Source organism: Antechinus flavipes, chromosome 5 (genome assembly GCF_016432865.1).
Source record: "Antechinus flavipes isolate AdamAnt ecotype Samford, QLD, Australia chromosome 5, AdamAnt_v2, whole genome shotgun sequence".
Taxonomy (NCBI): Eukaryota; Metazoa; Chordata; class Mammalia; order Dasyuromorphia; family Dasyuridae; genus Antechinus; species Antechinus flavipes.
This window is the reverse complement of record NC_067402.1, coordinates 224745100-224770359: the sequence shown is the minus strand read 5'-3', so window position 1 is coordinate 224770359 and position 25260 is coordinate 224745100. Positions and strand designations below refer to the sequence as shown.

At 37.5% G+C, this 25260-nt stretch overlaps 1 protein-coding gene across 1 annotated transcript; it reads right to left on the bottom strand.

Moving 5' to 3' along the window:
- Window positions 1-7996: 7996 nt before the first annotated feature.
- On the bottom strand, window positions 7997-25034 carry LOC127539459 (keratin, type II cytoskeletal 73-like). The gene is made up of 9 exons (XM_051963684.1): window positions 24552-25034; window positions 20594-20808; window positions 20126-20186; window positions 19212-19307; window positions 17501-17665; window positions 14396-14521; window positions 13451-13671; window positions 12897-12931; window positions 7997-8812 (listed from the first exon to the last, which is right to left on the bottom strand). The coding sequence occupies exons 1-9, from the start codon at window positions 25002-25004 to the stop codon at window positions 8553-8555; spliced, it is 1632 nt and encodes a 543-aa protein (XP_051819644.1). The 5' UTR covers window positions 25005-25034; the 3' UTR covers window positions 7997-8552.
- Window positions 25035-25260: the final 226 nt, after the last annotated feature.

Below are 25260 nucleotides of genomic sequence, written 5' to 3'. Positions count from 1 at the left end.
GGCACCCAGGCAAAGATGGCAGCAGTTGGAGACAGAGAGGTGGGACAAGAAGTACAGCTCAGCTGGTCTACCTCAATAGACTCTCCTCTTATATAGTCTGGACAGCTGGGATCGGAGACAATGAAGTCAGCTTAATTTATGGGTCAGAACATCCTTTAGGTCACTCTGGATTACTTTGTAAATTACCTCTTTGGTTCTCCATTTTGTAAATTATCTGTCACCCCACCTCACAGATTTTTGTCTCTTCCATCCCAGCCTCTGATGATTTGATTCCCTCGTAAAATGACCCAGAACACAGAAATTACTTTGCTTACATGTTGCATTATTATAATTTGGGCTTATCTATTCATGTTGCCCTCCAATTACTGGGGTTATCAATTCCTGAATCTCTATAGTAGACTCCCAGATTGTCTCACCCCCTCGTGGGTTGGGTTGATGTTAGGGCCAGTTCTGGGTCAGAAGTGGAATGAGTAGTATTGGGAACCATTTATTTAGATTAAATTTAGATTAAATGCCCTTCTTACCTTCCACTGACTACAGATACTGACCAAAATTCTTACCTTCATCCTCCTTGCATGGTTCCTGTTCTGGTTTGCTGAGGGATGAACTAAGGGAAGAAAGTCCTTTCTTGGAAAGTTCAGAGTCTAAAAGGGGAAATATGACACATACACAGGACAGAGAACTTTAAAAAAAAAAAAAAAAGAAAGAAAGAAAGAACAACTGGTCAAAGACATCATGACTACCTGAGGCAAAAGAAGGGAAAATTGCTGATAAGGGTACAAAAGAAAAGCAAGAGAAGGAGGGAAATGATAAAAGAAAGAAAAGGTTGTCCTAGGTAAAAATGGCTTGTCTAACACCTCCAGAGACAGGTCAAAGTAGTGATTGTTAATCTTTTTTGTATCACAGAACCTTCTGGCAATCTGATAAAAACCTTGAGACCCTCCTCAGATTAATATTTTTATTTTACAATTGAAGGAAATGCTTAATTTCAATTAGAGATTAATGACAACAAAGGTACGAGCTTCCCCTGAAAGCTATTCATGCATACCTTGGAATTTGTGGACCCCAAGTTATAAACTCCTGAGTTGAGACATGTCCTTCCCCAAAGAATTACCCAAATGAAAGAGATTGGAGTCTGTGTCTGGACACAATCCACAAGCAGAGGATTGACTGTGACCCCTTGAGGTCATTTACAGTCCCCAAAGACTATGATTCAGAACTTGGAACTAGCTAGACACCATCAATCTTGGTTCTAGGATCTGATAGGAATGCTAGCTTGTAATGACTCCATTTTTCACCTGAAGGCAAAGCATTAGAGTCAGACACAATTTCAAAATTAGGACCAAAAAAAAAAAAGGCTCTCCTGCACCTGAATTGAGAGCCCATTCTTCTTTGTGTGTAACTGAGCTTCCTCTGGTTGTAACAAGCCTATTATTCTAGAAATTCTCTTTAGAGATGAATTAACAGATGTTCCCCATCAGTTAAATACTTTATTTGTTACAAAGATTTTGCTTGTTATTTTTCAGTGTAGGAAGGAGGAAATGAAAATAGATTTTTGTTATTTAAAAATTTAAATAAAAATTAATAGGAAGCTTAGACAGTATCTGCTTAAACCTGTCTTCTCTAAAAAGTAACTTCCTTCCCTGTCTCAGATTAAATCTTTTCCACTGCTCTGTGTACAATTTAGACTATGTTCAATTGCTCTTGTCTCTGTCTTTGTGTTGCTGTATTTCCCCTCTCTCTTGTCAGACTGGAAAGTCCCCCAAAATAAGGCCCACGTCACCACTCAGAATACACTTCTGTCCTTCCCTCAGCCAAGAACCTGAACATGGAGACAAGGGAAGAAGCAAGAGATAGGAGGCTAGCAGCATAGGAAGAGTGGGGAGATTCTGAGGACTTACTGACACATGAGCTACTGAAAGATTTCCTAATACATGAGAATCTGGAATCTCTCTTTAAAAAAAGGTTATAAAGTTAGTAAGAGAACTCAAAATCTGTATCAGGAAAGACTAAATGAGATAAGGAAACAGCCTGGAGAAAAGAAGCATCATGAGAGGAAAACTGTAGTTATAATCAAGTGCTGGCAGGGTTATCATGTAGAGAAAGAACCAGGATTATTCTATTTTGTCCAAGAGGACAGAATCAGGAGAATAAGTGGTTTTAAAGAGACAAATTAAAGCTCAATGTCACGGGGTAAAATTCCTCAATATTAGATCTATTCAAAAGTGAAGCGGACTACCTACAGAGGAAATGGATTCCACAGGTTGGACAATCAGCTGGTGGCTGTTAGGATAGGGATTCCTTCCTGACTGAGTTAGGCTAGATGATGCTGAGATCTCTTCCAACTCCTATGATTTAATTGGAGTAAGAGAAAGGTAGAGAAGACATATTACTCTTCAAATCTTTGAAGAGTTGTCACACGGAAAGGGAATTAGACTTGTCCTAATATAAACTCTTTGAAGGTAAGAACTGTTTTGTTGGAGACTTTTATATCTCCAGAATCTAGTAAGAGACCTTGCACATAATAAGCCCTTAATAAATATATTTTAAATTGAATTGTTAGATTGTTCTGCTTAGCTCGAGTCCAAAGACTGGAGAATGGTTGATTTGAACCCAATATAAGAATTTTCTCATCAGTAAAGACATCTGAAGGTTAAATGGGCTGCCTCTTAAGATACCGATTTCCCATCATGACTAGCAATTTGGACAATCACTGACATTCAGGATGTGAGAGAAGAAATTCATTCATTTCACAGGAAGTTAGGCTAGATAACATCAGGCTTCCAACTTTGAAATTCTTAGTGAGAGGAAAGATCACTAGTCTATAAATCAGTAAATCTGGTTTTAGATTCCAACTTTGTCACTCTCAATATGGTCTTAAGAATCATTTCTCCTCTCTAACTTTGGTTTTCAGGACCAAAGTTAATTAATTGATTAGTCAAAAAAAGAGATTGGCTGAGGTGATCTCTATGGGCACTCCTAGCTAGACTAGCCCATGAGTTGATCTCCATGGCTTCTTCCTGTACTGTCTGAGATTCCTCCGTAGTCTTGGCTCAGCCTAGGTCCTTCTGAGGAGTCAAATGGTGTCCTGTGTATCAGAACCAAGAGCCCTATGTAATCATAACCAAAACTGTTTACCTTCCAGGGAATGAAGTTGTTAGAATCTAGATAAGCAACGGAGGCAAAGAGAGAGGAAGGTGCCAAGATGATGGGAAGATTAAGAAGTCTAGGGCTGAGTAGCATAGAAAGATTTTGTCAGATTTATGTGCTTCATTCTTCTGAGAATTATATATGTCCAGACTCCTATAAGTGGTCTGGAGGAAGCTCTTCTCAAAGATCCATATGAACTACCACTTTGAAGTAATAATCTGTATGTTCAATCCTTGGGATACTGGGGGGAGATCTATGTGTCCAGCCCCAGCAAAAGTGTTTTGTGTCACTGGTTCCTTTTTGGAACAGGTATCTGGTCTTTCTTTGGGGGTTGTATAATCAATACCCTGAGTTCCCTGCCTCCTGTTTCTCCCAAAAGGAGGGCTGTCTCTATGTCTGTGCTCCTATTCGAGGATTCTATACATTCGGACCCTTGGAAAGAGACAGCACTAAGGGAACTCTATATATTCAGTTCCCTTGGAGAATCTGTGTCTAAATAACTCTTCCAGGGCCTTTGTAATCAGCTTTTTCCTCTGGGTGTTCACTTCCTTTGGGGAGAAATGGTCCATAACTGGCTTTCTGCATGTCTGCCTCTGGGGGGTGGGGGCTATGAAAGTTGTATAACCTTTATGAACTACTGGGAAGAGAGTATCTCCCTTCTTTGTAGGGCTCAAGTAGTGGTAATGGGGAGTAGCAAGAATTCTGAAGAGATCTGGAACTGAATCCCAACTCTGACACTGATGAGTTTTATGATCATGGACAAATCACTTCATAAGTCCAGTTATCTTACCTGAAAATGGAAATATTTATATTTTCAGTACTTGCCTGACAGAATCATTATGAAGAAAGCTTCTAAGTATTATGGAAATATGAGCTATTTTAATTAACTCCACCCTAACTATTTCCAGGTTTTTATGTTTTTTAGCTTCTTTTCCCCTATTTTAGCATGTTTTATTTCTGAAGACAAAAATACTTTTCACTTACAAAATTAGGGTTTTCACTTACAAAATTAGGTTAGACAAAGGAAGAAATGATCTCTAGACATGTGAGACAGTAGAAAAAACTTTTGAGGAATGCTAAAGGAATCACTTTTTCTGGAAATATTGAAAAACAATAGAGATGCCCCCTTTGTCTGAAATAGTTCTGCCCAGAACTAGGGAATGGATGAGATCATCTTTCAACATCTTCCTGAAAGAGGATGAATAAACATACAGGTGAGCTAATGACCTGTCTTCTCCCAGAATCTACTTATTTTAAGATTCAAAAGTGACTCAAGGGAAATAGCTAAAGACCAGAGGTGAAAATGAAGTACTGAAGTGGGAGGATCAAAGGGGTGAAGGGAGAGGCCTGAAGGATAGCTTTCATCAGTGTCCCAGCCTGGATCACCCCAAAGGCTAGGTCATGAACTATTATTTATTATGTCCCTAGGCTACTCTCTGGTCTGAAATCAACACAGAGCCCCCAGAGCTATATAGTTCCCAAAGGAGGGGTCTTTAGAGCAGAGGACAGAATACTCTTAGGAAATTAAGAAGAAAAAACAAGATGGCCCTTGGAGATAATTACCTAATAGATCTTTAGAGAAAGGAAGAATTTGTAACCAAAGAAGAATTAGAGAACATTATGAAATGCAAAATAGATAGCTTTGATTATATTAAATTGAAAAGGTTTTTCACAAATAAAACCAACAGAAACAAGATTTTGTTAGGGGAAAAAATTACAGCAAGTGTTTATGATAAAGGTCTCATTTCTAAATATATATAAAGAACTGTGTCAGATTTATAAGAATATAAGTCATTCCCCAATGGATAAATGGTCAAAAGATATGAACAGACAATTTTCAGATGATGAAATTAAAGACATCTACAGTCATATGAAAAAATGCTCTGTATCACTATTGATTAGAGAAATACAAATTAAAACAACTCTGAAGTAGCACATAGATTGGCTAACAGGACATGAAAAGCTAATGATAAATGTGGGGAAACTGGGACACTAATAAGTTGTTGGTGGAGTTGTGAAATGATGCAGCCATTTTGGAGAGCAATTTGGAACTATATCCAAAGGGTTATAAAACTGTTCATAAACTTTGACCCAGAGTGTCATTGCTAAATCTGTATCCTAAAGAGATCATGGAGGAGGGAAAAAGACCCAAAACTGTAGCAGCTCTTTTGTGGTAGAAAAAAATTAGAAAATGAGTAGATGTCCATCAATTGTGCAATGGTTGAATAAGTCGTGGAATATGAATGTAATGAAATATTATTGTTCTATAAAAAAAATGATGAACAAGTTGATTTTAGAAAGACCTAGAAAGATTTACCTGAACTGATACTGAGAAAAACAAGCAGAACCAGGGATATAGTGTATATAGTAACAGCAAGATTGTGCATTGATCAACTATGAAAGACTTGGCTGTTTTTAGTGGTTCAGTGAAACAATAAATTATTTATTGGATATTGGATAAAATTTATTTATCAAATAAATTTTGGATAGAAAATGCCATCTGTATCCAGAAAGAGAACTATGGAGATTGAATATAAAACGCCACATGCTATGTTCATTTCCTTTTTATGTCCTGTGGTTTTTTCCTTTTGTTCTAATATAGAAATGAATATGATATGACAAATGAATATAAACAGGACATATGAAAAAATATGTATTAAAAAAAGAAAAAAAACAAGATGGCCATTTGGTCAGATTGTGGTCCCCATTTCTTGATTGAAGAGCTCATCAGAAAGTCAGTGGACATAGCAAATGTGCTTTCCCTCAAGTCTAGGTAGAAACTCTCCCAAAGGACAACAAGTTTCATACCTAAGATCTTTGGTACTTTTCACCGAAGAATGGTATTAACTGAGACCCTATTCCTCTATCCAAACAAGAAAGGTATTGGGTCTGCTTTACTTCTCATCCTCCATCATTTTAAAACAGAGTTTTAGATTTTTTAATGAATCTAGTATTTTTTATCTTGTATGTATATATATCATTTCCCCCTCTCTCAGCCTGGGAGTTTCCTGAGGTGTCACCTTCTTCTAGCCCAGGTTCCAGGATGGTACTTTTCACAAGAAAGTCCAGAAAGGAATGTGAGGAAAAGAGATATTTCATGATCCTAGTGATAATCAGACTGAATTTAGAAGGCAAGCAATCTCCATTCTAATCCTGGTTTTATTTTTAACTAGTATATGAATGAACTCTACCTATTTGATTTCTTTGAGTGTCAGTTTCCTATGAAATGAGAAATTAAACTTGGTGATTTCTAAGATTCTTCAAGTTCAAAGAGTCAATGATTCTGATTGGTGAAGAAACTTTCATATCAAATCATACGAGTGGGCCAAAATAAATGGACCCTTTCTCAGATAAAGGGTCATTGGTAGATACAGTGGTGTGCCAGGAGCCAATTGTTACATTTTCATTGTGAACTTTTAAACCTTAGAAATTGACAAATGATTTGTGAATCAATACTTTATTATGTTGTTGCTCTAGACTTGAGAAAGCAAGTGAGAAAATTGTTAATATTGCATATTGAACTGAAAAGTATGTCATGTAGATCTTCTTTCTCTTAAGAGTAAGTTGTTTACCAGCATACTTCCAGGTAGATAAATACTTGTTTAATGGCCAAAAAAAAAAAAAAAAAAACTAAGTTTCATTTGGGGGCCTCAGTTTCCTCATCTGTAAAATGAAGGAATTAGGTGAGACCATTCCTAAGGCTCCTTCCAGCTCTAAATCTACACTGCAATAGAATCAAACAAACTAGAATAGCTCATATGGGAGAACCCCAAAACTCCCCAAATTTAGTTGTTTTTAATGAATTTTATGTTGTTTGTTAATAGGATTTTAAATAATAATAATTTTAGAGGATTTTTCTACAAGAGTTAAACTGAAAGGTTCTACCGCAATGGAAAAGTTTGAGAATCCCTATGTTCTAATCCACTGCTCTCAGTTTTTACAAAAGGTAACTGGAGGTAACTTAAAATATTAAGTCATTTGTCCAAGGTCACATATTTAGTAAGCAAAATTAGAACTCAAGTCCTCTGACTGAAAATCTGGGGAGCTTTCCAAACTGTTTCAGACTGCTTCCATTAATCCCCCATTCCTCTCCTTGTACTGCCAAGCCACTTCCCTTCCCTAAATCTTCTTTTAATTCATGAAGAATGAAACAATTGGACTCATTAAGTCTAGAAAAGGTCCTTTCCAATTCTGGTATTAATAATAATAATAATATTAAGTATATGGCACCTATGCTTTTGGTTTAGGACTCAACCTGCCTTTTCGGTTATTTTCTGGTGATAGTGGACAAGACTTATGCCTGCAAAGTCAAGTCTCCTTAAGGAAGTGCCCAACCAATCCCTGCAAACAGAAAATCTTCAGAAAAAGCTTCAGATAAAACATTAAATTTATCGAGTTTATTGAAGTGACACAGAAAGGGAAAAAAATAATGAACAGAGAGGTCAAGCAGCAAAGGAAAAACAAAACCATGAAGTCACATGTACAATAACATATGGCCTTTTGTTTACACTACTCTCTGAGAAAACCCCCATCCACTAGAGCTGTCCAGCATCATCATGAGCTTCCCCTTTGATTTCCTGTAATATTCTCATTTGGAAAAGGGATTACAGTTGACAGATGAGCCCTCTTTCTTTTTACATGCAAGGATTTTGCTTTCAGCATGTTTTTTCTGAAAACTACCTCCTTCAATCAGACTTCACCTCACTCTGGGGAAAAAAATTAATTTCCCTTCCACTCAACCAGGCCAAAAAAAAAAAAATAGAAGAAGAAGAAGGAAGAAGAAGAAGAAAAAGAAGAAGAAAAAGAAGAAGAAGAAGAAGAAGAAGAAGAAGAAGAAGAAGAAGAAGAAGAAGAAGAAGCAGTCCCTATCTTTGTTTTCATTGAAATGAAGTGACTAGGCAGGACACAACTTCTGCAGGCTTAAAACAGGCATTCCCTTGGGAAGGAGAACCAGGGACTCAGTGTACAAGCAGGATGGAAGCTGCAGCTTTAAGAACTGGGACTTTCCCAGAAGAAGGACTTCCCTTTTTTCTAAAGCCCCAGGTCATCAGCAATGATTCAGGCTGTGTAATTATCTTCTCTAGAGGGATAATAAACATGGAAGCATTTCCTTCACTAGTGAATGCTGGACTGTTCTGAGTAGAAATGAGGGGGCAGACAAGGCAACCTCTGTGCCTAAAAGTCTGGTTTTCTAGCAAGAAAAACTAAGGTAGAGAGCCCAGACTGAAAAATAAAGGAAAAGAGAAAAAGAAAAGGAAGGAAAGGTTTCTAAAGAGGAGAGGAACTTCTTGAAGAAGTAAATTAAAAGGCAATTAGGGGAACATCCATCCTTGCATGAGGGCAAGAGACCCTCAGAAAGTAGAACCTCAAAGCATCCAGCCCTAACCCTAGTTCTAGGCTGTTTATCTTGTTATTTTCTTGGTGGGTGAGCTCAGAGCCAAAGACATCTTCCCAAGGGTGTCCTTGTATTCGTTGGTACTGCTCAGTTGGGTCTTGGATTCTCCCCTCGGGCTGCAGGCCCCACTGCCAATAACACATCCTCCACCAAGAGTCGCGTAGCCACCACTGACTGAGCTGGGTCGAAAACCATAAGAGCTGGCGCCACTGAGCCCAAATCCAGTCCCCGTGTTAGCATTCCCAGCCATGGTGCTGCTGATCACAGCTATAAAAAAAAGAAAAAAGATAGTTATACTGTGTCCTGGAGAAGCCAAAAAGAATGTGTATCAAAATGAAATCAGAACAGGATTTAGATTAGTAACACAGGGAAGTAACCTATAACTAGGAAGAATTATCTCTAATCAGACTACTGTTAATTCTTCAAGCAAATGAGAGTATATAAACTCCCAAAGAGTACATTATTACAGTATATTAGAGAATCTAAATTTTAGTGAAAATTAAGCTTTACATGATATTCTGGCATTTTTAAACTGAAAGCTATGAAGAAATATTTCAATACAGAAAGAGAAACTATGAGCTTTTGTTGGTTTTTTAAAAAGAAATATTCATATATGGAATACTATTTTTCTATAAGAAATGATGAGCAGAATGCTCTCAGAAAAACCTAGAAAGTCCTCCATGAGCTCATGCAAAATGAAAGGTACTATGTGCAAAGTAATAACAATATTGTGGGATGATCAGCTATGAAGGACTTTGCTATTCTCAACAATACAATGATCCAAGACTACTCTGAAGGATTTATAATGAAAAATGCTGTTCATACCCAGAGAAACAACTGATTGGGTTTGAATGCAGATTGAAGCATAATTTAAAATAACACTATTTTTCTTAAGTTTTTTGGGAGAAGGAGAAGAGATCTATATTTTCTTATGTCACATGATTTTTACATATGCCTTTTACATGTGCCTTCTTAAAGAGGGTGGGAATGGAGAAGAAGGGAGAGAATCTGAAACTCAAAATTTTAAAAACAAATTTAAAATTTGTTTCTTGTGTAATTGGGGAAATCAAAATATTAAACAAATATAAAAATATAAAAAAAATTCCTTTTTAAAAAAGGAAAGTCCTCCATGTGTTCATGAAAAATGAAATGTACTATGTATAATGTATAGTAACATTGTGGGATGATCTACTATAAAAGACTTTATTATTCTCAACCATAATCAAAGTCTATTCTGAAGGATTTATGATGAAAAATGCTGTCCATACCCAGAGAAAGAACTGATTGTGTCTGAATACAAATTGAAGCATGCTTATTTTAAAAACTTATTTTTCTCTATGTTTTTGGAGAGGAGGGGAAATTTATATTTTCTTTTGCAATATGACTTTTATGAAAATGTTTTGCCTAACTTCCATATACTTTCTCCACATGGAAGGAGGGGAGAAAAAGGGAGAGAATCTGAAACTCAAAGTTTTAAAAACAAAAGTAAAAAATTGTTTTATGTGTAACTAAGGAAATGATATACTTTTTAAAAAAGAAAATTTCATATATACTAAATTTAACAAGGCAGAAGCAAAATCATTGCATTTATTTTCCCATCTCTACTTTTTTGTTTAAGTCTGTGGATATCATAAAATGTTTATTGATGGGTTTTTTTGCTTATCATTTAACCATTAATCTTCCCTCAGATGGTCTCTTTCAACAAATACAAAGGTAGAGTCAAGTGAAACAAATCAATACATTGAAATAGACAGTGGTGGCCCTGTGGCAAGAACCCTTGAGACCCAACACCTGCTTTTGATTTGCAACTAGGCTATTTTATCTGAATTGGGCAAATCATTTTTGCTCTCTAGGCCTCAGTTTTCTCATCTATAAAACAGAACAATTGAGCCCATCCTAAATTTTATAATCCAAGATTTTTCCTACTAATTGGCTTAAGCCAAACAAATCTGGGGGAAAAACCAGTACACCTCATCCATATGAAGAAGAGACAAAAGTCAGCTCTGCTGATAATAAAAATTGTTCTGAGAACAATTTACAAAAATGAATGTTGGTCTGGGCTTGCTAAGTTTTTTATTGTGGTTTGTTTATTATCTGATTTGGGGGAAAGAGGAAGAATTTCTTTTTCTGGAATCTTGTAATTGCAATTGGGAATGAAGTGATTAATGAAAAAGACACTTTCTAAGAAGACAAATTTTTCCCTGCATGTTGTCCCTCTCTGTAGATTATAGAGGCTCTCAATGAATAAGCTCTCTCAGAGGGAATTTTAAACAAAGGATAGATTATATGTACAAATAACTTCATGTTGCTCCCCTGCTCAACATCTGTTTACGCTTTTCTGTCCCCCTCCAACAAACTTGGCAAATTTATCATGTTAATGTAGTCTTTACTTAGAGAATTTTCTCTCGTGACATGAGATTAAACCATTTTTTTCCCAGAGTACAGAAACAAATGCCTGGAGAAAAGTAGGTGCTCACTAAAACTTAGGTGACTAACAGGAAAATCTTGAACGTAGTGAAGAAGAAACTGAGAAGGCAAAGAAAGGGACGACTCAGGAAAGAGATGTACAACTGCCAGCAGCAAGAATAAATTGTCTATTTGTGTTTAATGAAAGCCATTTGTAGGATGGGGAAGGGAGATAGGGAGGGGAGAAGGAAAAAAAATTTACAAAATAATTTTTTTGTATAGTTGAAAGGAATAGCAAGTTGTGCAGTCAATTGCAATTTCATGCACAGTCATGTTTTTATTGTACTGGATTATGTACATATTTTATTCCATAAATTAAAAATAAAATTTTTAAATGAAAAAAGTTTTGTACAAAGAAAACAAATATAGCCACGGTTAGAAAGAAAGAAGAAAATTGTAGTGGAAAAGGGGAGGAGAGAATTTTATAGACCATTTATCAGATAAAGGTATTATGTCTAAAATGTATAAAAAACTTTGTCAGATCTGTAAGAAGATGAGTTATTTCACAATTGATAAATGGTCCAAAAGCATAAAAATGGTAGTTTTTAATGAAGAAATCAAAACAATTTATAGTCATATAGAAATACTTGAAATCATTATTAATTAGAGAAATACAAATTAAAACTATCTTGAGATGTTATTTTACACCTACCAGATTGACTAAAATGATAAAAAGTGAAAGTGACAAATGTTCAAAGGGATGTGGAAAAAATTAGGGCAGTAATTCATTATTGGTGGGATTGTAATATGATACAATCATTTTGGAAAGCAACCTGGAATTATATACAAAGAGTTATTAAATTACTTATACCTTTTGACCCAGCACTACTACTATTTGATATATCTTCGAAGATGATTAGGGTGAAAAGGGAAAAAAAACTATAAATTCTAAAATGTTTATAGCATTTCTTTTTGTAGTGGCAAAAACCTAGACATTGGAGGGATGTCCATCGATTGGGGAAAGGCTGAACAAGTTGTAGGATATGATTGTGATGTAATACTATTGTGCTATAAGAAAGAAGCTTAAAGATTTTAGAAAAATTTGGAAAGATCTGCATGAAATAATGAAGAGAAAAATGAGTAAAACTAAGAGAACATTAAGAATTACTTTGAGCAAATGTTACTTTGACATTATAAATACCCAAATTAACCATAAAGAACATATGAAGAAATTCTCTGCAGCCAGAGAAAGAACTGAATAGAAGTACACATAGAATAATTTTACATAAGTATATAGATATATAAATATAGATAGATATAGATATTTGTGCTTAATGGTAGCTATCTCTAAAACAGAGAAGGAAGAAAAAAAGGGAAAAAGAAAAAGTTGTGCATAGTAGATTTGCAGCTTCATGTATAGTCATCTTTTATATTGTACTGTTATATAAATGCTTTATTCCAAAAAGGTAAAACTAAAAAAAATAAATGGTCAGTCAACTTGTATTTATTAAGCTTCAAAACGTTTGAGGAGTCACCAAAAATTATTTAGTTAGTCGGTAAGCATTTATTAAGCACCTATTGTGTGCCAGGTACTGGGGATAGAAAAGTCAAAAAGGTAATCCTTGCTCTCAAGGACAAAAATATACAAACTATATCTGAATAATCCATACACAAAATAAATAAGAAATAATCCATGGAGGGCTCTACCAGTATATTTGAAGACCTCCTGATTTGGGGGTTTGTTGCTTTTGCTTCTAAGCCTTCTCCTGTGTATAGGGGTTCAAATCTTGTAATTAGTGGGGGTTTGGGTTGTGCGATTGTTGTGAGTTTAAATAGTACTTTTTGGGGGTTGATTGTATTTTTGATTGATTTGATGGAGGTCTTCACAGATTCAATAAGTATTTATCAATTGATTTTAATTGATGAAAGGGTTCAGGATACTTACAGATGCTCACAGAGTTGGTGTACTCTCCAGACATCCTGAAAGAAAGAAATAAGCATGAGTTTTTCTGTAGGGAACAGCATCCCAGAATGACAGACATATAGAACTCATTCAACAAATATCCAGATAGGAAGACTAGATTCATAACAATAAAAATTAAAATTAAAAAAAAACCTGAAAGCCAAACTCTCTCATTCCTTTTAGATGTCTGATTTCATTCACTTCCATCTCTCATCTCCAGGCTCCCACCCATCTGCTAACTTCTCTTAATGGATCACAAAATATGATGAAGTTACAGTTGAATAGAACCTTGGAAAGCAGCTAGTCCAAAACTCCTATTTTACACAGACCCTAAGGAGTTAACTGATACATTTAAATTCATACAGTGAAAACACTGGCATCTAAGTCTGGCCCCTAGGAAAAAAGCTAAATACATTTGCCCTCTCTTAGACCTGCTTTACAATTTAATTAATCCTACTATTTTCTTTCCATGAGGTCTACTGACTGGTCTTCACACAAGCCACACTTAAATTAAATGAGCTGTTTCCCACCCTCACCTGCACTCCTCGCCCTCCAAGAGTTTTCTGTAGGTTGCAATCTCAATGTCCAAGGCAAGCTTGGTACTCATCAGCTCCTGGTAGTCTCGCAGCAGGCGGGCTAGTTCCTCCTTCGCACTATGTAGGGCACCTTCCAGTTCATCCAGCTTGGCCCTGGCATCTTTCAGGGCACAGTCACCCCTCTGCTCAGCATCTGCAATGGCTGTCTCCAGGTTGGAGCACTGTGGGGCAAAGGACCAATTCTAAGGCACTCAAGCTCACCTTTCCATTCATCATTCATCATTGCAGTTGATTCCAGATTGAATTTACTGTGTAGCTAGCTGCTCTATTCATTGGAAGTCAGATGGGAAAGAGTAACTGCTGAATGATCAGGGGAGAAACCTTATACTTGAGGACAAATATTTCCATTGCAGACCTCAGAGACTTATGGAAAAATATTTTCCAATTGTTTCTGCCCTAGAGTTTGAGGTTAATTACCAGGCCTGGAGAATAAGTAATATAGAGACATAGGGCTAAGCATAAGAGAATAAAGTTGAATGGGAAGATAGGAGAGAAAAGCTGTATATAGGAGCTCAGGCTGAGTGTGAAGTGTGACAGGATGTATGAAGTAGACAGGGATGGGCTGAACATAGAGTTTGGGACTTAGTGGGGAGGAAAGGAATAGGGTTAATTAGAAAAGATGAGAGATATGAAGACTGAAGATACAAAGATAGGGAATAAGAATGTGAAAGGTGGGAGTCTGAGATAGGCTGAGTGAAGAGAATGAGTTAAATACCAGAAATAAAAAAAATACTGTTGGGGATTCAGAGACCTAAGGAGTAAAAATGAAGGAATAGGTACTTGTGGGGATGCCATCTCATTCCCAATTTAGGTTCTGGGTTCCAGGAAACCTAACTCCCCACCCTCACACCCTTAATGGGACAGGGTCCATTAAGATGCACTCACCTGCTTCTTCACATTCTCAATCTCTGAGCGAAGCCTCTGGATGAGCCGGCTCAGCTCTGAGATCTCATTCTTGGTGTGTTTGAGATCATCCCCATGCCTGCTGGCTGCCAGCTGCAACTCCTGGAACTGGATTCCAAAACAGTATTACTAACCCAAACAATTATTGGGATGCTAACCAGAATATATGGCATAGCATCACTGTCCTAAGGGGCTGAGAAGGTGGGAGAAGAGATCTATGGAGGCATGTCCCACTTTTAGGTTGCCTTTTTTGGCAACAATCCCTTCAGCCATTATGAGCACTTTAAGGGCAATGATTTAATTCTTTCCACTTAATTAGAATCTAGCACAATGTATTCCATCATAAACATTTAATGTTTGTCAAGAGAATATTAAATGATTAAGCAATTGGCTCATTTGTATTTGTTTTTATTTTTCATCTCAAATAAATTCTATTCGATTAATCATCCCATTTCATCTAATGTGGCAATGAAGACACCCCAAAACATCCTTTTGTCCCTATAAAGCTCGCAGTTATCCATAAGAGGATTCTTTTCTTTAAAATGAATAAATAAATAAAGTTGGGATTAGGAAGGGAAACTTTCTTTTATCACTTCCATAACTCAGGCTATCAACAGTTATTGTGGTAGTGGAGAAATAAGTACATGTGAAAGGGAGAAAGAAACAGACAAAGAGAAAGGAAAGGAAAGATAAGGGACAGAGAGAGACAGGAAAAAGTCAGAGAGTGTGACAAAAATGCAAAAAGAAAATTACTGCTGAAAAATGCAAATTTTGACTTCATGTAAAAAAAAAAAAAAAAACCTTCCTAACTCCTAGCTATTAAAGTTCTCCCAAAGTGGAATGAGATGTCTTAGAAGGTAGGGAAAACAGTAGCAGCCTCCCCTCTTCTAGAGTTTGCCCAGCTAAAACTAGGTGCCTATTTAACATGGGTTTTAGAAGAGATTTTTGTTTAGCTCTGGGTTGGACTCAATACTCTTTGCCCCTTATCCAACCTTGAAATTCAATCATTTTGGTCTGGGGATTACAGGAGCCTGAGCTCCCTTTCTTATAACACAAATAGTTTAAAATAAACTGGATTCCATGCCCATAGTATGTCTTCTGATACCATACTCAGATATTCATTAGACAAATACAGAGTACTTTCCATTCTCCTTCTACGAATTATCTACAGCAAGTCTGATCCCCAGGCTATCTCCTCCCTTACCCTTCTGATGCTTCTGAACTCAGACTTCTTTAAATGGCCATGTATTCCCAAGAGCATGGAGCTCTTTCCCATGATCTTTGATTTTATCCCACCTACAGATGGTATAGTAACTTTCTTCCTCTTCTATATGTCTGCTTAGTATTTTCATCACTATCATTACTACCAACAATGATAATAGAAATAATCATAATAATAGCTTACACTGATGTTGTTTATAGCTACATATTACGTGTGTTATCTGATCTGATCTGTTTGAGGATGATGAATATTTTAGTCAGTCAAGGTAGGGATGGGTGTCTCCTCCTAGCCATACTTTATCTAGATGATTGCTTTTAGAGTGAGGGTCCAGAAACTTGTTTTTGAAATATTTTAATCATCAATTTCAATATAATTCCCTTGATAAATCTGGATATTTTATTTTATGCATTTAAAAATTTGACTGAAAAAGGCACCATATTTTTCACTAGACTCAATCAAAGGAGTCCAACACACACACACACACACACACACACACACACACACACACACACACACATTAAGAACCCAGGATCTAGAGAGAGAATCAATCCTGATCCCTACAATTTTTATGTGAATAGTGGCCACCCTGCTGCCTCTCATTGACTTCCTGAGTCAAAAGAGTATTCTCTAAAATTATTTTTAGGTGACTTTGAAAGATATTCAGAAACTTTCTATCAGGAAACTAACCCAAGATAAGTCTTTCCTCCCCAGCACACACCAAGAAACTTTGATTTTACATCAGGGACCTGAACTCAAATCTCAGCTAGCTTTTCTATTTAATACCCATGCAATATTGCACAAGTCACTTTTTATGGGCCTCATTTTCTTTAAATGTAAAAGGTAATAAGAGAGCAAATCCAAAAGAAAAATCTGTCTAAAACTAAAGCTAACTCCATTGAACAAATAATTCATCCAAGGATTCAAGGTGTTGCATTACACACTCCTTAGGTGGATTTCAGAACAATGAGATGGTACAGTGAGTAAGAAAATTGGGCATGGAGTCGGGAAGATATCAGTAATCCTGCCTTTGAAACTTTCTGACTATGTAACTTTGGGCAAAGCACAGCAATCTTTCTCAGAATTAGTTACAGCATCTATAAAATGTGGAAACTATACTTTTAAAATTCCTCTTCGATTTAAAGTTTTGACCTTCTGTATGGGCAACAGGGAATGGGAATGAAGTCTTATGGTTAAATACTGTCTCCTAGATTTGGAGAAATCTATAACTTCTGATCTTTCCCCTACCAACCTGTCTCCTAAGAATTATAATAAGGTCTGTCCATCGTTTGTAATTCTCTTGAGAAAGAGTCTGATAAACCCCAAGGGGTATTTAGAAAATAGTCTCCCAGTGAGAAATCAAGTTATCTGAAGAATTACCTTCCCACTCATTAACCATTAGGGATGTTAAGATCAAAGTGACTCATTCTCTCTCTCTTTTTTGAGCCCTAGAATTGGGTTTGATTAGAGAACTAAGGCAGATTCAAATCACAGCTGAAATAGCACCCCCCCATAGCAATTAATTTTAATTAGCAGGAGAGTCCATGTCTTTTGCAGCCTTCTAAACCTTCTCTAACTCACCTCCTCTAGAAAGCTTTCTTACTTAGTGTTAATTGGCCCTAAACTCACTTACACTTGACACTCTATACCTCTTTGCCTAGAGATGTGTACTGAGTATATGTCCAGTTCTCCCCAATCAGATTAATATTTCTCCTAGGCCAGTGACCACACATTCCCAGTATGGATCTCACTCTCCAACCACCCAGGACAGAATCATACACAGAGTAGGTCTTGAACCTTAGTCCAAGTTTCATGAAAAGAATAGACCAGCCTGGAGCATATGTCAAGTAGTGCTGCTCCAGTCTTACCTTAGACTGATACAAGTTCTCAGCCTCAGTCTTGCTCTTCATGGCGGTCTCCTCATATTGACTCCTAACTTCATCAATGATGCTGCCCAAGTCTAGGTTTCGGTTATTATCCATGGAGAGAATGACAGACGTGTCACTGATGTGTGACTGGATCTGGGCAATCTCCTAAAAGGATAAAAGAAGTAGGAAGAAATTCAGATTGAAATGACTTCACAGAAAGCAAAGGAAAGGTTCAGATACTTTGACCTGGGGAAATTTGAAGATGGTTTACTGAGAACATTAGGGAAGCTTTCAATGATGAGGTAGATTTGGATAGATTCAAAAGGTAGAGAGAAGAGTGGGATGTTCTAGCAGAGGGGGTGGGCTTTTCAAATGCAAAGGTGGGGGACAGCAGAGCAAGAACATGATTTAGAAACAGTGACCAGCCTAGTCTGGCTGACTAAGAGAATGTAAAAGGAGACTAACATGAAATCAAGTCAGATAAATTGAAGTCAGATTGGGGGCACATTAAATATCAGACTAAAGAATTTATAGTTTAATCGAAGAAATAACTCAATTGAAAATGTTTGAATGAGAGATATATTTTAATTGCTAATAGGATAGCAGAGCACAAAGCCCCTGTAATGGAAAGGTTGTTCACATACTCCACTATGTGTGGTAAAGGACATATCTGGATAAACAAAACAATTATATGGTGGTCTTGGAGATTTTCGGTGCCCTATAGACTTGGAATCCTGACCTGTTTACCATAAGCTGTCCAGGCAACCCTTGACCTAAACCCTAAAGGACACAGAGAGAAATCTGGCTCTTGGAATCAGGAATAAAGAGAACCAAAAGAAGTTCTACCCTCCCCAGAGATTCCTGAACATAAAAACACTTCCTACTGAGGCTATACTGATTGAGATGAAGTATGAATGGGGAGAGAGTATCACTCTTTAGGTACCCAAGAAGAAAGGCATGAATGACAAGATGTTTAGTCTGGCCAGTGGAATACCCTAAGTATTCAACATCACTGAGGACCTACCTTTCTCCCACCCAGTGTGTGTGTGTGTGTGTGTGTGTGTGTGTGTGTGTGTGTGTGGTGTGGGATGTGTGTATGTGAAGAGGGAGGGACCTCAGAGTGCCCTGGAGCAAGAGGAACTACCAGAGCTCTCTGGGGAGAAAGGGAGTGAACTTGGTAGATCAAAGGAAGTCTGAAGGATCTCACTGAATGCCAAAACTGATCAAAACTACATATATGACGTCAACATTCTTCTTCTTCTTGAATCCCCCTAAATGTGCACACTAGAGAGCACTTGGATTCTTAGACTTTCCAGGGTAGACTGTTCCCTCTGCCTTTGTCTCTGATGCTACCTGCTGCAAGAATTAAACCTGGGATGAACTGGGATGATGCCATAATCTCACAAAAGTCTGAGAAAGAATGAATATCAACTTGAAAGTAAAAAGAGAATGCAGAATTTAATCAAGAACTATCTTTTTCAATTAGTGCTAGGAGTATTATCAAGAAGGTGAGGGAAGCATTATGAAATGCTGTTTAGTGTTTTAGGAAGGAGCTGGAGGGAGTTCCTGCACTGCTTCCATGGAGTAGGCAAGAGGAAAAGGAAGAGAGAGTCAGAACATAGAGAGAAGCCAAGGCAGAGAGACAGATGGAGAAGAAGGGAAAAGGGAAGAAGGTGAGGAGAGGAAAGAAAAAGAAAGAAAAAGTACTCACTCCTTCATACAAGCATTTAAGGAATTTTATTTCTCCATCCAGGGACTCCACTTTGGCCTGTAGCTCCACCTTATTTGTGTAAGCAGCATCCACATCCTAGAACAAGGACAGATATTCCCTGATGTGGGTTTTTTTTTTCATTCCCTGAAAGTATAGACACTTTCCCTTCTCTCTACCACCAAATTTTCAAAGCCAGTTCAGACTGGATCCATCTATACCAGTGGGAAGTTGTCTGGTTTCTAATCTTTATTTTGCCATAACTCACTCTTAGATTTTGGGGAAATCACTCCCTCTCTCTGGAAAGGAATGGGAATTAAATAAGATTCAATCATCTTTCCTTTATCTGCTTGTTGATTATCCACATAAGCTTCTTCTCACCATCCACCCCACATACATGTACTTAGGGTCATTCCCATTACTATGGGTCAGTGAATGCTCAGGAAATGTACATTCATTTGAGCCCTTGCCTCAGATAAGGAGGATTCAAAAGGTAAACCAACTGTCCCAGAAAATCAAGTAACACATCCCTGAAGCAAACAGATTTTTTTTTCAAAAATTATCCACATCTGAAATCCCCTTGACTGTGTCCTAAATAATCAAAAGCTTACCAGAGTAACTGTAATAATAAAAAAAAAAAGATTGTGTTTGTATAAGACTTTGTTTTATTTATATCTTACCATGGAGATGGAACTTTGAAAATGATAAATAAACCAGGTAATTGTTTTATCACTGCCACCTACTTTCCCCTTGTTGCTTTCCCCCTTCCCAAATCTATCTACTGCTTAATAGAGCAGAGAAAAGGTAACATTCCCTCAGAAGATCTAGTGTCTTCCTCTAAGAGCTGAGTTCCTTCTGTCCTCCTTCCACCTTCCACTTTTCCTATTTCAGTTACTGATAGAGATCCACCTCCTCACCTTTTTGAGCACCACAAACTCATTCTCTGCTGTTGTCCGTTTATTGATTTCTTCTTCATATCTTTGGTTGGGAAGATGGGAAGGGATGAAGATGAAGAAATGAAGAAAAATAAAGATGAAGATTATAGTGAGCATATGTGGTCCACTCCCATCTTGATGGGAGGGCTAAAATAGGATCTCCCCTAAACTCACAAATAATAACATTTAGAAGGATTATTCTAGGATCTTGTAAATAAATACTAAGTTACAGAGTCTTAGTATCAAATTCTTTAAGTATTCCTGGCAATTCTGAAACCTGCATGAATGGAGGGCATCTTAGGGAAAGAATGTCTCACACCAGCTCTTATTCATCTCTTTGTCTCCCTTCTAGAAAAAGATAAATATCCCAGTGCCCACAGGGCTAGTCTCAGCTCTGCTGGATTGATCTCTATCAGGACCCAGTCCCACAAGAATAAGCTCCCTTCTCACCTCTTCTTGAAGTCCTCCACAAGCTCTCTCATATTCCTGAGCTCAGAGTCCAGTCTCACTCTGTCCCCTGATAGGGCCTCCAGCTGCCTCTGCAGATTGTTGATGTAGCCCTCATAAATGGGCTCTAAGTTCTTCTTGCAGTTGCTCAGGTCCAGCTGCTGTAGCAAATTCCACTTGGTCTCTAATACCTGGTTCTGCTGCTCCAGGAACCGCACCTAGAATCCAAACCAAATTGGATTTGAGACACTTAGAACCTGGAACATGCTGGCACCCGCTCCAATCAGCCAATTGCTACATTTTCAGTTCAAGCATTTATATCTCAGAAATCAACAATTGCTACAAATTAGGATTTGATATTGTTTGGTTGATTGTCTAGACTTATTAGGGCAATAGAGAAAATATTAGTAATTCAGATTAAAATTTCAAAAGGCCATGCATATACTTTTTGAAAAGTTCATTAGTAAACATTTACCAGCATATCTCTGCCTAGAGTTCAATATGACAGGCATCTAAAACTAAATTTGATAACCAAAATTTTGTCTCTTCATTCACTCTCCCATTTGATCATTAGTTCATTCATTCTTTCATTCATCAGATCTTTACTGAGTATCTCCATGTGCACAACATTGGACTAGATGCTAATGTTAGTGATGGTGGAAAGTTGAGGGTGGGTGAGAGGAAGGAAGGATATTGTATAAGATCCAATCCCTGTTTTCAAATTGCTTACAGTCTAACTGAGAAATGAAATATACACACATGAAACTTAATAAGGTATCAAAACATCACTCACTTAGAGAGATTGATCAGAAACAGGAAAAACCAGTCTTTTTTGGATTATTGAATGGCCTTCTCATTGGTTCCATGGTGCTTATAAATGTCTTTATGTTTACTGTTGTTACTTCTCTGATTTTAGTCTTATTAATTCACCTTATCCTTTCTCAACAATTCAATTCAAAAAGTCCTTATAGCATGCTTATTATGCTAATCCCAAAGGAGACATAAAGTTTACCCAAGATAGAATCCCCATCCTTATGGAATTTATAATTTAGTAAACTATAAATATAAGTACTACATGAAATGAGAAGGGAAAACTAAATAATCTTAAAAGTTCCTTCCAGATCTAAAGTCATATGATCACCTACCTGGGACATTTTATCTCTCTTTTGCCCACATTCCAGTCCTTCCGCTCCTTCAAAATTCTTTTTCCTACTGCCCTCACTTTTTTTAACCAAGGACAATATGACTTTATCTTCCTTTGCCCCAGTTAGTACTAACTCCAGCTGAGTCGGATTCATAACATAGCATTTTCACTCTTTTTGTTGTTTGCTTGCATTTTGTTTTCTTTCTCATTTTTTTCCTTTTTAATCTGACTTTTCTTGTGTAGCAAGATTATTGTATAAATATGTATACATATATTGGATTTAATATATATTTTAATATGTTTAAAATATATTGGATTACTCTCCATCCATGGGGAGGGGGAAGGAAGGAAAAACTTAAATACAAGGTTTTGTAAGAGTCAGTGTTGAAAAATTATCCATGTATATGTTTTGAAAATAAAAAGCTTTAATAAATAAAATAAATAAAAATTTTAATAAGTACGAATCCCAGAATCATACAGTGAATGAGTTCCTATTAAAAGCAATAACTCCTATGACCAAATCTCATCTTTAACTTATGATTCATCCTCTTTGCGTGTTCAACATCTCTGGTAACTGTTCTCAACATTGATCCACGTGTCAATGTTTCACCACAACCACAATGAACTACTTTAATTCCTGGGCCCAGGACAGATGTTTAGTAAATAGAGAATGATGAACTAGGGTCAACTATCATTGGAAAAAAACTCAATCCCATGGATTGGACCATACTTAATAAATCATTGAATTCTAGAATTGAAAGTCATTTCAAAAGTCATTTAGTGTAACCTATACATAACCCATGCATGAATTTCCTTCACAATGTGCTTATTGCCCTATTTGACCTTAAATGAATCACTCATTTCTCCCCGTCTTCTTCCTCATCTGAAAAAGTTAGGGAGTTAAACTTATTGATTTCTAAGGTCCCTTTCAGGTCTAAATCCCATGAGTTTTAGGATCCCTGACAAGTAGTTCCACAGAATCAACTTGAAAATTCCAAATCACAAAGAGCTCACCTCAAGGGATAAATAAAAACAAAGGTGAGCAGCATTGCCTCTGTCCCTCAAGACCTTATATGCCATGATAGACCCCTTCAAAAAGATACTGAATATAGCAAGAGGAATTTGTGCTGAATGACAATTGCCTCATGAGCATCTTCTGATTGATAGGAAGTTCTTAGATAGATATTGGAGGCAGAAAAGAGGAAAAAATGAAAGCCAAAAAAAAAAAAAAACTGTAGCATCAACTTTCCTGAAAAAAAAATTTAAGTCTTAAAAACACCATCTGATATTGTTTGGTGGACAGTTATCAGAATACCAAAATGCCAACCCAGGACAGCCTCCCAGTCCATCCTATCCCACTCTAGAGATAACACAGGAGTATGGGAGTCAGGAAAGGTAGACTGTCTTGCCCTTACATTAGTCTCAACTATCAAGCAAGTGCTCAAAACATTCTTATTTGAATTGGCCAACCAGAATTTACCTAAACATTCTAAAATTATTTTACAATTTTATCCTATAACACTTTTTTTCTTAGGATATTTCTCTCTCATCAGAGCTTCAGTGGCTACTCATGAACTATTTAAATTAGTAACTGGGAAGAAAGCTTCAATCTATTTCATTTTTCCTTCCAGATTCAGTCCTCTGCTTCAAGAGTGTTCTCCAATAATTAGTGCCCAACAGTGCTGACAGTCTATCATCTTTAGCCCTATGGAGACTCAGGACTCCCAGACTCTAGAGATTCACCAGTCTCCTCTTATAATTGAGATTACAGACATGTGTCTGTCCCAAGCATAGTGGGGACCCCACCACCATCACAAGCTTTTCTGAATTAGATTCTTTCTTCATGACTTTATGGGTTTTGAGCAGATCCCTTCTCAGTTATGCCTTCAAGCAGGTAAATTGATGTGCTGGTACTCTGAGGTCCTTCCAAATACAGATTTCTGAGGACACTACTCAGAGCATTTTCCCAGAGAACAAAGCAATTAACTCAGTGGATAGAATGCTGGACCTAGCATCAGGAAAACCTGAGTTCATATCTTGCCTCAGAAACTTCCTAGCTGTGAAACACCTCCAAGAAAATCACTTTACCTTTGTCTGATTCAGTTTTCTACCCTAATGGGGTTAAAAATAACATCTATTTTCCAAGGTTGTTATGAAGAACAAACCAAATGTTTGCAAAATGCTTTAAAGCCCTATATAAATGCTAGCATGTAGAAATTATTATAGAGATTAGGTTATTTTTTAAACCTAGACACCATTTAGCATGACCCTTAGTCTCTCTGAACCCACATCTCTGTTTCCCCTGATCCTTCCCCAGCCTCTCCTGGGAGAGACTTTCATCTCCCTGATACTCAAGAGTAAGAATTGATTTTTAGCTTCCTTTTATTTTCCTCTGCTCCCACTACCTGCACACATAAAAGTGCCTCTACAGAGACAGACAGAGACAGACAGACAGAGAGACAAAGAGAGAGAGAGAGAGAGACAGAGAGACAGACAGAGACAGAGACAGAGAGACAGACAGAGACAGAGACAGAGAGACAGAGAGAGGCAGAGACAGAGAGACAGAGAGACAGAAAGAGACAGAGAGACAAAGAGAGACAGACAGACAGAGACAGAGACAGAGAGACAGAAAGAGACAGAGAGAGAGAGAGAAAGAGAGAAAGAGACAGACAGAGACAGAGAAAGAGAGAGACAGAGACAGAGAGACAGAGACAGAAAGAGGAATGAAATGGGAAGCAAAGAGAGGTCATGCATTAACTGGCTTTTACATATGAAGAGTAATTTTTAAGGCAACATAAAGAAGCTTGGCCAACCCACCTTATCAATGAAAGAGGCAAACTTGTTGTTGAGAGCTTTGATCTGCTCCCTCTCCTGGGTCCTTACTTTCTGGATCTCAGGGTCCAGCTCCACATTGAGTGGAGCCAAAAGGCTCTTGTTGATGGTGACTTGATGGATGCCTCCTGGTGGGCATACCGATGGGCAAACAGGACCCAGAGCAACACTACCAAAGATGCTCCCAGCAAAACCACTAGCCCGACCTCGAGCAAAACCATAGCCCCCACTCCTCCCACTTCCCCCAGCCACATTGAGAGAGATGCTCCTAGTTCCTCTCAGGCTATAGAGACTTCGACTGCCAAAGCCACCCTGAAGTCCTTTGCCCCCTGCCCGGTAAGAAGATGAGCTGCTGGGACCCCCAGAGAGCACTGCTGAACAGCCACTGAAGCCTCCCTTGGTGGGAGCTCCTGACTTGTATGTGAATTGACGATTCATGTTGCTGGTGGAAAAAGTGGTAGTTAAACCTGAGCAGAGATGAAGTTCTTTGGGGACTGATTTAACATTTCCCCTTTATAGAGGAGTAATTTCCCTAATTTGGGGTTTTGGTTTGCCTTCAAGCAAGAAGTCATTTTCTCCCAACAAAATCTGAGACACCAAATAAATAACATGAAACCCCCCAAACTGCTTGGCTTGCAAACTTTGCTCATGTAATTTGGATTTTATCTCATTAAGTGACTGCAATTAGCCCGGG